The sequence below is a fragment of the Heptranchias perlo genome, chromosome 3 (genome assembly GCF_035084215.1).
Source record: "Heptranchias perlo isolate sHepPer1 chromosome 3, sHepPer1.hap1, whole genome shotgun sequence".
NCBI classification, from domain to species: domain Eukaryota; kingdom Metazoa; phylum Chordata; class Chondrichthyes; order Hexanchiformes; family Hexanchidae; genus Heptranchias; species Heptranchias perlo.
The window spans coordinates 117,495,165-117,508,700 of NC_090327.1; the positions used below are offsets into that span (position 1 = coordinate 117,495,165).

General features: G+C 41.8%; 1 protein-coding gene across 2 annotated transcripts in view; it reads left to right on the plus strand.

Moving 5' to 3' along the window:
• The window catches only part of mrpl13 (mitochondrial ribosomal protein L13), a 113,575-nt gene that overhangs the window by 61,164 nt on the left and 38,875 nt on the right, over positions 1 to 13,536 (plus strand). For both annotated transcript variants that reach the window (XM_067981653.1, XM_067981651.1), the window contains one exon: positions 4,983 to 5,104. In XM_067981653.1, the coding sequence (XP_067837754.1) occupies positions 4,983 to 5,104 (122 nt within the window). The remainder of the gene's footprint in view (positions 1 to 4,982; positions 5,105 to 13,536) is intronic.

Genomic DNA, 13,536 nt, shown 5'->3' on the forward strand with positions numbered 1-13,536 from the left:
GCCCCAGAGCATGGTACATTGGCGAGACCATGCAAATGCTGCGACAACGGATGAACGGACACCGCGCAACAATCACCAGACAGGAGGGTTCCCTCCCAGTCGGGGAACACTTCAGCAGTCAAGGACATTCAGCCACCGACCTTCGGGTAAGTGTACTCCAAGGCGGCCTTCGAGACACTCGACAACGCAAAATCGTCGAGCAGAAATTGATAGCCAAGTTCCGCACCCATGAGGACGGCCTCAACTGGGATCTTGGGTTCATGTCACGCTACACGTTGCCCCACCAGCGAACAAATGTTATCTGTTTTTAATATAACGGGTCAATTGCTGTCTTTTCCTTCCGGATGTTTCTATGTTTCTGCCTCTCTCGCTCTTTTTTTAATTGGCATCTCCACATCATCTGTTTTTTTAGTTCTGGCCGTTTGTATATTCGGTGGCCCTGTAGGTAACACCTGTCTGTCTGAACACTTTGGTTGCCTTGGCAACGGGCAGTTGAAAAGACTATCTGTAATCACCAGGCATTGTTCTGTGATTTATAAATGCGATAGGTTCGAGGATTTCATTTCCACATTCACCTGAGGAAGGAGGAAGCCTCCGAAAGCTTGTGGATTTTAAAATAAAATTGTTGGACTATAACTTGGTGTTGTAAAATTGTTTACAATAGAATATAAAAGCAGGGATGTTATGCTGGAACTGTATAAAACACTAGTTAGGCCACAGCTTGAGTACTGCGTACAGTTCTGGTCACCACATTACAGGAAGGATGTAATTACACTAGAGAGGGTACAGAAGAGATTTACGAGGATGTTGCCAGGGCTGGAGAATTTTAGCTATGATGACAGATTGGATAGGCTGGGGTTGTTTTCCTTGGAACAGAGGAGACTGAGGGGTGATTTAATTGAGGGGCCTAGATAGAGTGGATAGGAAGGACCTATCTCCCTTAGCGGAGGGGTCATTAACCAGGGGGCATAGATTTAAAGTGATTGGTAGAAGGATTAGAGCGGAAATGAGAAATCTTTTTCACCCAGAGAGTGTTGGGGGTCTGGAACTCACTGCCTGAAAGGGTGGTAGAGGCAAAAACCCTCAACTCATTTAAAAAAAAAATACCTGGATGTGCACCTGAAGAGCCGTGACCTGCAGGGCTACGGACCAAATGCAGGAAAGTGGGATTAGACTGGGTGGCTCGCTTCTCAGCCGGCGCAGACAAGGTGGGCTGAATGGCCTCCTTCTGTGCCGTAAATTTTCTATGATTCTAATAATTTAATTAGTTTATTTTCTGTCGTGCGATAGCACACCTGCCCCTATCTGGTAGGTGTGTGTGATGAAAAGAGAATAGTTTCAGTAAGGTAATGTATTAATCTGAAGAACTACTTGCATGAAATTGCAAAAACTAGGTAGTTTGCATTTCGGGATCTTGGCTTTGCTTAGTTTGTACTTCAAACAACAGCAATCTCTTTGATAAAAGTTCAGTGTTAATTTTTAAAGTATTAACTGATCCCTGTGATGTTGCTCACAGGTGATTTAGCACATGAATGTGATGCTTAACAATGTCTTATTCTGAGCATAACGAAGGGCAATGGGGCACGGTTGGGGGGGTGGGGAGGGAGAAGGCAGGGAAGAGTACAGAATTTGAAAATTAAAATTGCTGGACCTCAAAATAAGTAGGGGCTTACCTGTTTAGCAGTGGGAGTGTGGCAAATGATAGATAGCAGCTGTTCTGAAATTCTTCTTCCTAGATCTGATTTACAGCCAGAAGGCTGTATTTTTTTTTTTGTTTGTCCATTTAGACGGCAAAACTCAGTATTTTTCTCCTCGAGTTAAAATTACCTGCAGGATCAAACTGTCACCATCTTTCATTGGTAAAACTCTCTCTTCAAAGATTAGTGTTTAACAAAACAGCCAGCTGCATCCTAGGGTGCTGGAGTTCCACGTCTGATGCAATCTTTACAAAATTGTTTATTGGAGAGATTTAATATTTAGATTCATCTCTATAAATATTGTTCTGTAAAGATATGGAAGAATTACAGAGCCTGACCTTCTGGTTTACCCTGTGCAAAACAGAAAATCCCATTTTTAAGTAAAATGTCAAGAAGAATACGGTTCTTGCCAATACTCCATATGTTTAATTCATCTCCTTATGGACATGGTTGACTTTTCCTTCCAAAAGTCTTTGTAAATCCTACTGCCTTTATTTAACTTTTTAAGGGAAAAATCCCTTTATTTTCTTACAATCTCTTCAGTCGTTGAATTTTCGCACCATTTAATATATTAGTATTTCTTTTTTAGAGTCATAGAGTCATAGAGTTATACAGCACGGATAGAGGCCCTTCGGCCCATCGTGTCCGCGCCGGCCATCAGCCCTGTCTACTCTAATCCCATATTCCAGCATTTGGTCCGTAGCCTTGTATGCTATGGCATTTCAAGTGCTCATCCAAATGCTTCTTGAATGTTGTGAGGGTTCCTGCCTCCACAACCCTTTCAGGCAGTGAGTTCCAGACTCCAACCACCCTCTGGGTGAAAAAGTTCTTTCTCAAATCCCCTCTAAACCTCCCGCCTTTTACCTGGAATCTATGTCCCCTTGTTATAGAACCCTCAACGAAGGGAAAAAGCTCCTTAGTATCCATCCTATCTGTGCCCCTCATAATTTTGTACACCTCAATCATGTCCCCCCTCAGCCTCCTCTGCTCCAAGGAAAACAAACCCAATCTTCCCAGTCTCTCTTCATAGCTGAAGCGCTCCAGCCCTGGTAACATCCTGGTGAATCTCCTCTGCACCCTCTCCAAAGCGATCACATCCTTCCTGTAGTGTGGCGACCAGAACTGCACACAGTACTCCAGCTGTGGCCTAACCAGTGTTTTATACAGCTCCATCATAACCTCCTTGCTCTTATATTCTATGCCTCGGCTAATAAAGGCAAGTATCCCATATGCCGCCTTTACCACCTTATCTACCTGTTCCGCCGCCTTCAGGGATCTGTGAACTTGCACACCAAGATCCCTCTGACCCTCTGTCTTGCCTAGGGTCCTCCCATTCATTGTGTATTCCCTTGCCTTGTTAGTCCCTCCAAAGTGCATCACCTCGCACTTTTCCGGGTTAAATTCCATTTGCCACTGTTCCGCCCATCTGATCAACCCATCTATATCGTCCTGCAGACTGAGGCTATCCTCCTCGCTATTTACCACCCTACCAATTTTTGTATCATCAGCGAACTTACTGATCATACCTTTTACATTCATATCCAAGTCACATTCTCACATTCCCTTTTACATTGAAGGTTGATGACTGTGATGAAATTTTACTACTCTTAACCGTCCAACTAATTCAGAATAAGGTAATGATCAATAAGTCTGGCCTCGGGTGCAGTTCCTACCCCGTGAGCCATTCGTAAAACCTGCAAGTATACAAAAAAAATGTTTGCTTGTGTAGATAAATATTATTAATCTGTTTTAAGTTTCATCTTATTTTATGATGCTGGTGAGTAAAGGACAAATAGGTGGATAGGACCCTCTTACTCTCCTTCAGTGGTGCTCAGAAATAAGGGGAACCCAGTAACTCTCAAGCAACATGCTCTACGTGGCATTGCATGAAATAAGGGACATTAGGGTGATCAGCTTACAAAGCCCTGATTGGCATATCTACTGAGAGGCAACCAACCACATTTGCAGGCATTGCCTCACTTAACTGACCGTCACAGTCCCAGGGCAGCAGAAAGCCAGCTGCAGCAATGTGCCATCTGATGTAGGCGCATCAACTGCTAACATGCGCATATAGATGGCACAGCCAGTGACACTACTGGTCAGCTGTGGTCTCAAGCTTGCCCTACCTCATGTAGCACCATCTTTGCTTCAGCCAGGGTTGGGCATTGGGCTGCTCAGTCACTTGCCTACAGACTCATCCCTGCACCTGTGGGGTTCTGTTTCCCTTCACTTTTGTCTGTAGCTTCTTTCCTATCTCTTCAGCCTTGGCAAAGGCTGCTAATGGGTTGAGATGTATTTTAAGCCTTTATAAAGGCTTTCAGAATTTTTGTCTCCTATTCTCACATTCCCTTTTAATTGTTCCTTTGCCTTTTAAATTTCACTTGTGTGTAAATTCCAGCTCCCACCACCCACCCAAATTACACCTGAATCTGCAAATAATTATGGAAATAGATGGCCCAAGAAATTTGAGAGTTATTAGCATTTTACAATTCTGGTGGGATTGGAACCAGTTCTTAATCCTTCAATTTAACTAGCACAAGTAGATGAAATCCCCAGGGGTTACAACTGATAACTAACTAGTTGTGCTGATAACTTATGTGATATTTAAAAAGTCACTTTTCTTATTCCCTCATGTTCGATGTTGCTGTACTGGATCCAATGTTTGCTTGTCTTCTGCAATGTGCAATTATTATTCACACCTGTTAAATGTGAGGTAACTGTTCAAGAGAAAGAGGGGAAAAAAGAGAATAAGCAGTATTGTGGGTCAGTAAATTTAATATAGGGTCTATCGTGCAGAACTGCTTTTTAAAGTGACATACATTGGCAGATCTGCATTCCTCCTACTAAAATTGCACATTTTATTTCATGAAGCAGACTCACAGAAGGAAGGATTAAGTCACAACCAAAAAAAAATGTCCACCACAAGCCCAACTGCCTCTGCCTGTACTGCAGTTCTGATACAGTCCACACCGCTTATACTGGGCGCGTTCGTGCGAGTTTTGGTAATATTTAATTGTGTCATTCCACGTGAAGAATGGAGCTGACTCCTGTTTGCTACAATAAATTAGGTGCTTGAAGCCCTCTCTATCAGCCCTTTCAATTAAAAGAAAATAGAAAATTACTTGAGATGCCTTAAGAAATTATGTTTTAATTTCATATCTGTGCAGTGCTGTATATTCTTTCTAACTTAGAATCAACATACCAAAAAGCAAACATTTGCTCAAAACCTTTGGTAAATCTTAAATGCTGTATCTTTTGTTTGATTGATTTTTTTTATTTCACTAGGCGATTCCAGATGAAATTCTTAAGAACCTGGTAGAAGAGCTTCCACAGCCACGCCACGTACCCAGAAGGTTGAATGAGTACACTCAAGAGGAGATTAATGCTTTCCCAAGATTGTGGACGCTGTAAGTAGTCTTCAACTGATGGGCCGAATTTATCATTGTACAAAACAGCACGACTAGATGCTTTTAAATTATTTTCTTTCATTAAGACTTTATATTCGGTTAGGTTCAGAATAATAAAATTCTGAGTAATAAGGTTTTTGTTTCCAAATACTAACTTCAATACAGCAGTGGATGGTGCTTTGTTTATTTTTCTACTTTACTGAATCATAAAGACTGATGATTTACTTCTCCACTCCTAATCAGCTTTTCAACTGGAGATAAATTGCATTAGACAACTGTGTTCCTGAGAGAACTCTTAATTCTTATTTTCTCTAAAAATTTACTGGTGTTCCAATATAATATTGGAAATTGTGTGAATTTAACTTCTGTTAAAAGACTTCAGAAAAGTCCTTTCACACACTGAGCACAGTAGAGGAAACATCTGGAAATGAATGGTGCATGAATTATAGGTCCAGACTATGAAGATGTACAGAATATACCATTCTCTCCATGGGGACCCATTTGTTTGTGATCCAGAACATAAAATCTATATATTTTACCAAAGTATTTATTAGTGGCTGGAAAAGCATTGCTCAAAGATTTATTTTTAAAATATTTTTGCCAGAGGAAGAGAGCGAAGAAATGAACTATAACTGTTGGAATGAGCTTTCTCTTCGTGTGTGTGTCTCTCTCTGGCTCGCTCTCTCTCTTTCTCCGGCGCTCACTCTCTCTCTCCGGCGCACTCTCTCTCCTGGCACGTGCGCACTCGTTTTCTTTCTCTCTCTCTCTCTCTCTCTCTTCATCTCTCTCTCTCTTCATCCCTCTCTCTCTCTCTCTCTCTCTCTCTCTCTCTTTTCCCTCTCTCTCTCTCCCCCCCCCCCCCCCCACCTCCCTCTCTGGAAAAAAGATGCCAGAACCAGAGGCTGTTGTGGCATTAGGGAACTATGAAATAGTGGAAATATCAGAAGCACAGCTAAATCCAGAGGTTGGAAATGAATATAATATTCAGGGCTATGGAGTGTTTAGAAAAGACAGAGCGGATAGAAAATGTAAAATAATGGAATCTATTATCAGAAGTAAACTTGAGGATCATCTGTACAACAAGAATCCATTAACAGCAGTCAGCATGGAGTCAGGAGGGAAAGATCCTGCTTGGCCAACCTCCTCAACTTCTTTCAGGAAATGACAAACCAAGTAGATAGTGTTAAGCACTGAGATCTGGTGTACCTCAACTTCAAAATCCTTTTGATAAAGTCCCACGCGAAAGGCTATTAATTAAATTCAAAGCTGTGGGGATTCAAAGTAAACCCTCAAAATAAATAAGAAATTGGCTGACGGGCAGGGAAACTTGGGTTTCCTGGTCTAGAAAGAAGGATCTGATAGGTGATCTTATAGAGATAAAATTGTTAGGGCTGTGGAAAAAGTTAACTGGACTATTACTTTAAATTAAACTGCGGGAATAGAATTAATGGATGCAGGCTCAAACCAGTAAAAGATAATTATAGGACTGCTGTCTGGAAATTTGTCTTCACCCAAAGAATAATCAATGTCCAGATAGGGTCCTGGATAGGGCAAAAACCCAGACATTATTTAAGAAACAACTAGATGCTGCAGTGGGGAGATATTAGCAGCTCTCTGAATTGATGAATTAAGATGGGCCATCCTTATACATAATTATCTTGTAATTTGCTGTATATACTTTATATTCAGTTAGTTAGCCAATTTTAGCCAAGCTCACTTAAAAGGTCAATAATCAGCGAGGAAATTGTAAAGAAGTAGTGAACTTTCATCTCAAGATTCCTTAGCAGCTCTGCCAGTTGTTTCAGTAATAGTGCTTGGAAGTGAGAGGCATTTTTAGATTCTGTGAACTGCAGCAGAATTATTTCTAGTTTTTTTTTTATTGTTCTGTAACAAATTGTTAACATTTCTTCTTATTCTCTCAAGCATTTTAAAGCAGTGGAATGTACAAGGTTATGGGTAGAGAGCGGGGCAGTGGAATTAGTTTTGGATTGCTCTAGCAAAGAGCCAGCACAGACGCAATGAACCAAATGACTGTTTCCTGTACTTTAAGCTTGTACGATTCTATATTTAATTTCTTTTGTAAATTATATAATGCCGCGTTGTTTTCTTTTGGGCATAGTCCTGTGCAGAATGCTTGTCTGCACAGCTATTTCAAAATCCAGGAGGACTCCTGTCAGAATCTGAATTTATGAAAATGGCTAATTCTGTTGTCTTTTCAATTTGTCCTCTTGCTGTTGAACTCCCAACGTGTTAGAAAGGAACCAGGTGTTCAGTAGGAGAGCATAAAGCTGACTGTTCAAGTACAATACAATGAAATCTCAATCAGAACTGTACGGTGGTATCTTGTTTAAAACCCACAATTTTCTAAGAACTCAAAAAATGTATATTTTCCACACACTGTAGAATTAAAAGACAAAAAGTAAACACAAGTTTTTGTCAGATTAGAGGTTGCACTGTGCTGTCCAGATGTTTGATTACAGTATTCATTATTTGTCAGCATGGAGCTATTCCCACAGGCTTTGAATTGTTCAGTGGACCTGTAGCAGTATATGCGTTTCACTTCTTCTGCTTCTATTTTCACTATACATCCAGCTTTGAGAGAGACATATTTGAAAGAAATTGCACCCTTTTTGATGTATCTTACATAAATAATGAACAGCTGCTATAATGAAATTAGGTTGTAACAACTGCTCCTCCTCACCCCAATGATTGCTGACATCATCAATAGCTTTCTTTGCTGAGGCTCTGTCCCCAATCCGAAAAACTACCCTCGATCACTCTATCCTCTCTACCACCTATATCCAACCTCGCTACCTTCTTTGAAGCCCTTGTGCATGTCATTGCTACTCAGCTCTGTGCTCATCTCTCCCTCTTCAAAACTCTCCAATCCAGTTTCTGCCCTGCCTATTGCACTGAGATTGCCCTGATCAAAGTCACCACAAGAACATAAGAAATAGGAGCAGGAGCAGGAGTAGGAGTAGGCCATATGGCCCATCGAGCCTGCTCCAACATTCAACAAGATCATGGCTGATCTTCGACCTCAACTGCACTTTCCTGCCTGATCCCCATATCCCTTAATTCCCTTATAGTTCAGAAATCTGTCTATCTCAGCCTTGAATATACTCAACAACTGAGCATCCACGGCCCTCTGGATAGAGAATTCCAGAGATTCACAACCCTTGGAATGAAGAAATTCCTCCTCATCTAAGTTTCAATGGCCAACCCCTTGTCCTGCGACTATGCTCCCTAGTTCTAGACTCTCCAGCCACAGTAAACAACCTCTCAGCATATACCATAACAAGCTCCCTCAGAATCTTATATGTTTCAATGAGATCACCTCTCATTCTTCTAAACTCCAGAGAGTATAGGCCCGTTTTACTCAACCTCTCCTCATAGGACAACCCCCTCACATAGAAATAGAACCATAGAAAAGATGCAGCACAGAACGTGGCCATTCGGCCCATCATGTCCGCGCCGGCTCGAAAAACAACCAGGTGCCCATTCTAATCCCACCTTCCAGCACCCGGTCCATAGCCCTGCAGCTTACGGCATTTTAGGTGCAGATCCAGGTAATTTTTTTTTTTAAAAAGAGTTGAGGGTCCCTGCCTCTACCACCATTTCGGGCAGCAAATTCCATACACCCACCAGCCTCTGGGTAAAAAAGTTTTTCCTCATGTCCCCTCTAATCCTTCCGCCAACCAGCTTAAATCTATGTTCTCTAGTTCTTGAACTCTCCGCTAGGGGAAACAGTTACTTCCTGTCTATTCTATCTGGGCCCCTCATAATTTTGTACACCTCAATCAAGTCTCCCCTCAGCCTCCCCTACCTCAAGGAAAACAACTCCAGCCTATCCAATCTCTCCTCGTAGCTGCAATTTTCAAGTCCTGACAACATTCTTGTAAATCTTCTCTGCACTCTCTCCAGAGCAATTACGTCCTTCCTGTAATGTGGTGACTAGAACTGTGCACAATACTCCAGCTGTGGCCTTACCAGCATTTTATACAATTCCATCTTTACATCCCTGCTTTTGTATTCTATACCTCGGCTAATAACGGAGAGCACTCTGTATGCCTTCTTCGCAACCTTATCTACCTGTACTGCCACCTTCAGGGACCTGTGCACATGCACTCCAAGGTCTCTCACTTCCTCTACCCCTCTCAATATATTCCCGTTTACTGCGTATTCCTTTTTACTGTGTGCCCTCCCTAAGTGCATTACCTCTCACTTCTCCAGGTTGAACTCCATTTGCCACTTTTCCGCCCACTCCACCAACCCATTGATATCTTCTTGGAGTCCACAGCTATCCTCTTCACTATCAACTACACGGCCAATTTTTGTGTCATCTGCAAATTTGCCAATCATGCCCCCTACATTCAAGTCCAAATCATTAATATATACGATAAACAGCAAGGGAACCCAACATTGAGCCCTGTGGCACACCACTGGAAACGGATTTCCATTTGCAAAGACATCGATCGACTTTTACCCTTTGTTTCCTGTTACTGAGCCAATTTTGGATCCAATTGGCCACATTTCCCTGTATCCCATGGGCTTTTACCTTTCTGACCAGTCTGCCATGTGGGACCTGGTCAAATGCCTTACTAAAATCCATGTAGACAACATCACTGCACTACCCTCATCAATCCTCCTTGTCACTTCCTCAAAGAATTTAATCAGCTTTGTAAGGCATGACATTCCCTGAACAAATCCATGCCGACTATTCCTGATTAAACCATGCCTTTCCAAGTGACAGTTTATCCTATCTCTCACCCCAGGAATTTAGTGAACCTTTGTTGCACCTCCTCTCAGGCAAGTATATCCGTCCTTAGATAAGGAGACCAAAACCGTACACAGTATTCCAGGTAAGGTCTCACCAAAGCCCTATATAATTGTAGTAAGACTTCCTTACTCTTGTACTCCAACCCCCTTGCAATAAAGGCCAATGTGCCATTTGCTTTCCTAATTGCTTGCTGTACCTGCATGCTAACTTTTTGTGTTTCTTGTACGAGGACACCCAAGTCTTTCTGAACACCAACATTTAATAGTTTCTCACCATTTAAAAAATATTCTGTTTTTCTATTCTTCCCACCAAAGTGAATAACCTCATGTTTCCCCACATTATATTCCATCTGCCACCTTCTTGCCCCACTCACTTAACTTGTCCATATCCCTTTGCAGACTCTGTGTCCTCCTCACAGCTTGCTTTCCCACCTAGCTTTGTATCGTCAGCAAACTTGGACACATTACACTCGGTCTCTTCATCTAAGTCATTAATATAGATTGTAAATAGCTGAGACCCCAAGTACCAATCCTTGCGGCACCCCACTCGTTACAGCCTGCCATCCTGAAAATGACCCATTTATCCCTACTCTCTGTTTTCTGTCCGTTAATCAATCCTCTATCTATGCTGATAGGTTACCCCCAACCCCATGAGCCCTTTTTGCGTAACTAACTTTTATGTGGCACCTTATCGAAGGCCTTTTGAAAATCCAAATATACTACATCCACTGGTTCCCCTTTATCTATCCTGCTAGTTACATCCTCAGAAAACTAATAGATTTGTCAAACACGATTTCCCTTTCGTAAAACCATGTTGACTCTGCCTAATCATATTATGATTGTCTAAGTGCCCTGTTGCCACTTCCTTAATAATGGATTCCAGCATTTTCCCGACGACTGATGTCAGGCTAATTGGCCTGTTCCCTGTTTTCTCTCTCCCTCCTTTCTTGAATAGTGGGGTTACATTTGCTACCTTCCAATCTGCTGGGACTGTTCTAGAATCTATGGAATTTTGGAAGATCACAACCAATGCATCCACTATCTCTGCTGCCATCTCTTTAGAACCCTTGGATGTAGGCCATCAGGTCCAGGGGATTTATCAGTTTTTAATCCCATTAGTTTCTCCAGTACTTTTTCTCTACTGATATTAATAACTTTAAGTTCCTCACTCTCATTAGCCCCTTGGTTCCCCACTATTTCTGGTATCCTTTTTGTGTCTTCTTGTGAAGACAGATACAAAATAATTGTTTAACGCATCTGCCATTTCCTGATTCCCCATTATAATTTCTCCTGTCTTAGCCTCTAAAGGGACCAACGTTTACTTTTGCTACTCTCTTCCTTTTTACATACTTGTAGAAGCTCTTACAATCTGTTATATTTCTTGCTAGTTTACTTTCATATTCTATTTTCTCCCTTTTTATCAATTTTTTGGTCGTCCTTTGCTGGTTTCTAAAATTCTCCCAATCCTCAGGCTTACTACTCTTCTTGGCAGCAATATAGGCCTCATCTTTTAATCTAATACTATCCTTAACTTCTTTAGTTAGCCACGGATGGATCACTTTTCCTGTGGAGTTTTTATTTCTCAGTGGAATGTGTATTTGTTGAGAATATCGATATATTTCTTTTAATATTTGCCATTGTTTATCAACCGTTATACCCTTTAATCTAATTTCCCAATCTACCCTTAGCCAACGCGCCCCTCATACCTATGTAATTGGCTTTATTTAAGTTTAAGACTCTAGTTTCTGACTTAAGTACATCACTCTCAAACTCAATGTGAAATTCTATCATATGATCACTCTTCCCCACAGGATTCTTTACTGTGAGATTACTAATTAACCCTGTCTCATTACACAATACAAGATCTAAAATAGCCTGTTCCCTGGTTGGTTCCATGACGTATTGTTCTAGGAAACCATCTTGAATGCATTCCATGAACTTGTCCTCCAGACTAATTTTGCCAATTTGATTTGTCTGGTCTATAAGAAGATTAAAGTCCCCCACAATTACTGCATTACCTTTGTTGCAAGCTCCTATTATTTCATGATTAATACTCTGTCCAACGGAGATATCCTTTGTGACTGCTCATTCTCCCTGATATGTATGCTGACGACACTCCTACCAATCTCAACCTCCTTCGGCCCTGTGCTCCTGCACATACCCTCCGCTGTCCCAACTCTGGCTTCCTTTGTATCCTCATGCCTTCAGCCATCTCAGTCACACACTCTGGGACGTTATCCCCAAAATTCTTCTACATTATAGTATATGCTCTCCTTAAAAAGTCTCCTTGAAGCCTACTTCTTTTGGTCACTGCCACCACTGCTCAGCGATGATGGTGACAAATAGGCCACCTTTCTTGGAGAATTCCTTCTTTCCATCAACTTTTTCAGCTGCCTTCACTGTTTTGATTCATATAACTGAAAACTGCTTGCAGAGAACATGAATCCATCTCCCACCCCTGCCCAGCGGCCAGGTATTTTCACCTATCGGAAGTACTTTGGGGTATTGTGTTACATTAAATTGTCACACTTGTCAGATGCTTTTCAATTCAGATGAGGCTCACTTTCACTCTGAGTGGATTCCAGGTTCCATGTCCTTTGCAAGTCAGACGTGCTTTGTGTGCTCCCAACAAAGGAAAAGATTTAATTTTTTTTGCTGCTTTTATTATTTCAAAATTGTTTTTGATCAGACCCCCAAAATTGCTCCAGTCATCTAGAGGGTCATGCCAATAGTATAAACGGGGTGATACCAGATCGGCCGCTCATTGTACACCTCTTACCGTTTTAATTCGAAACGAAAATCGGGTGAGGTGTGTAACGGGCAGCCATTCCAATGTCATTCCATTTACACAATTACCAAAAGTTAAAGTTACCCCTGTACTATTTCCTTTTTGTATTTGCTTCCACCTTTTGAAGTTTTTAAACTTTGCCAGCAGGGTTTTAGTTTTCTTGAGCCTTGGTTGAAGTCTTTTGGAGTTTCAGCTGCTGGTTCATGTTAACAGCTGGTTTTAAAATTTGTTAAGATAACCATGAAGCCTTTCTAGTGTTAAGATAGCCATCACTTTTGTCTCCAATGCCTTTTCATTTACTCACAACTTCAGCATGTCACAATTATATGAAGCTTGGCTCTGAGGTTCAGAAAGAAAAGGAAAGTTATCCTCCAGAGTGTCTAAACTCGGTTTGTTCTGCAGCAAGAAGACCTTAGTATCCAGTTCAACAAGATTAGCTTCCACCTGTAGGTCAGAGAGACATCTGAGTATCAATCTAAAGCATTGGTTGTACGCCTTCCCCTGTTCCCATCCCTTCAAGTGCACCAGTTGAGACCCATTCTGCAGACGGTTCAAGTGGTGGGAGAGAACATAGCAACAGGAGTAGGCCATTCAGCCCCTCGTGCCTGCTCTGCCATTTGATAAGATCATGGCTGATCTGTGATCTAGCTCCATATACCTGCCTTTGGCCCATATCCCTTGGAAGGCATCCATGCCCCATGATAGAACACTATCTCCTCTGGCACCAACCACGGAGATAGAACCCAGAGTCAGTGATGATCAGGTGAGCCAGTACCAACTAATGTTGATGCACGTTGGGTGATCAGCATCTGTCACCAAGGTGCAATCCAGGCTTCAGGACCGATCTCTGGATTAAAGCCAACAT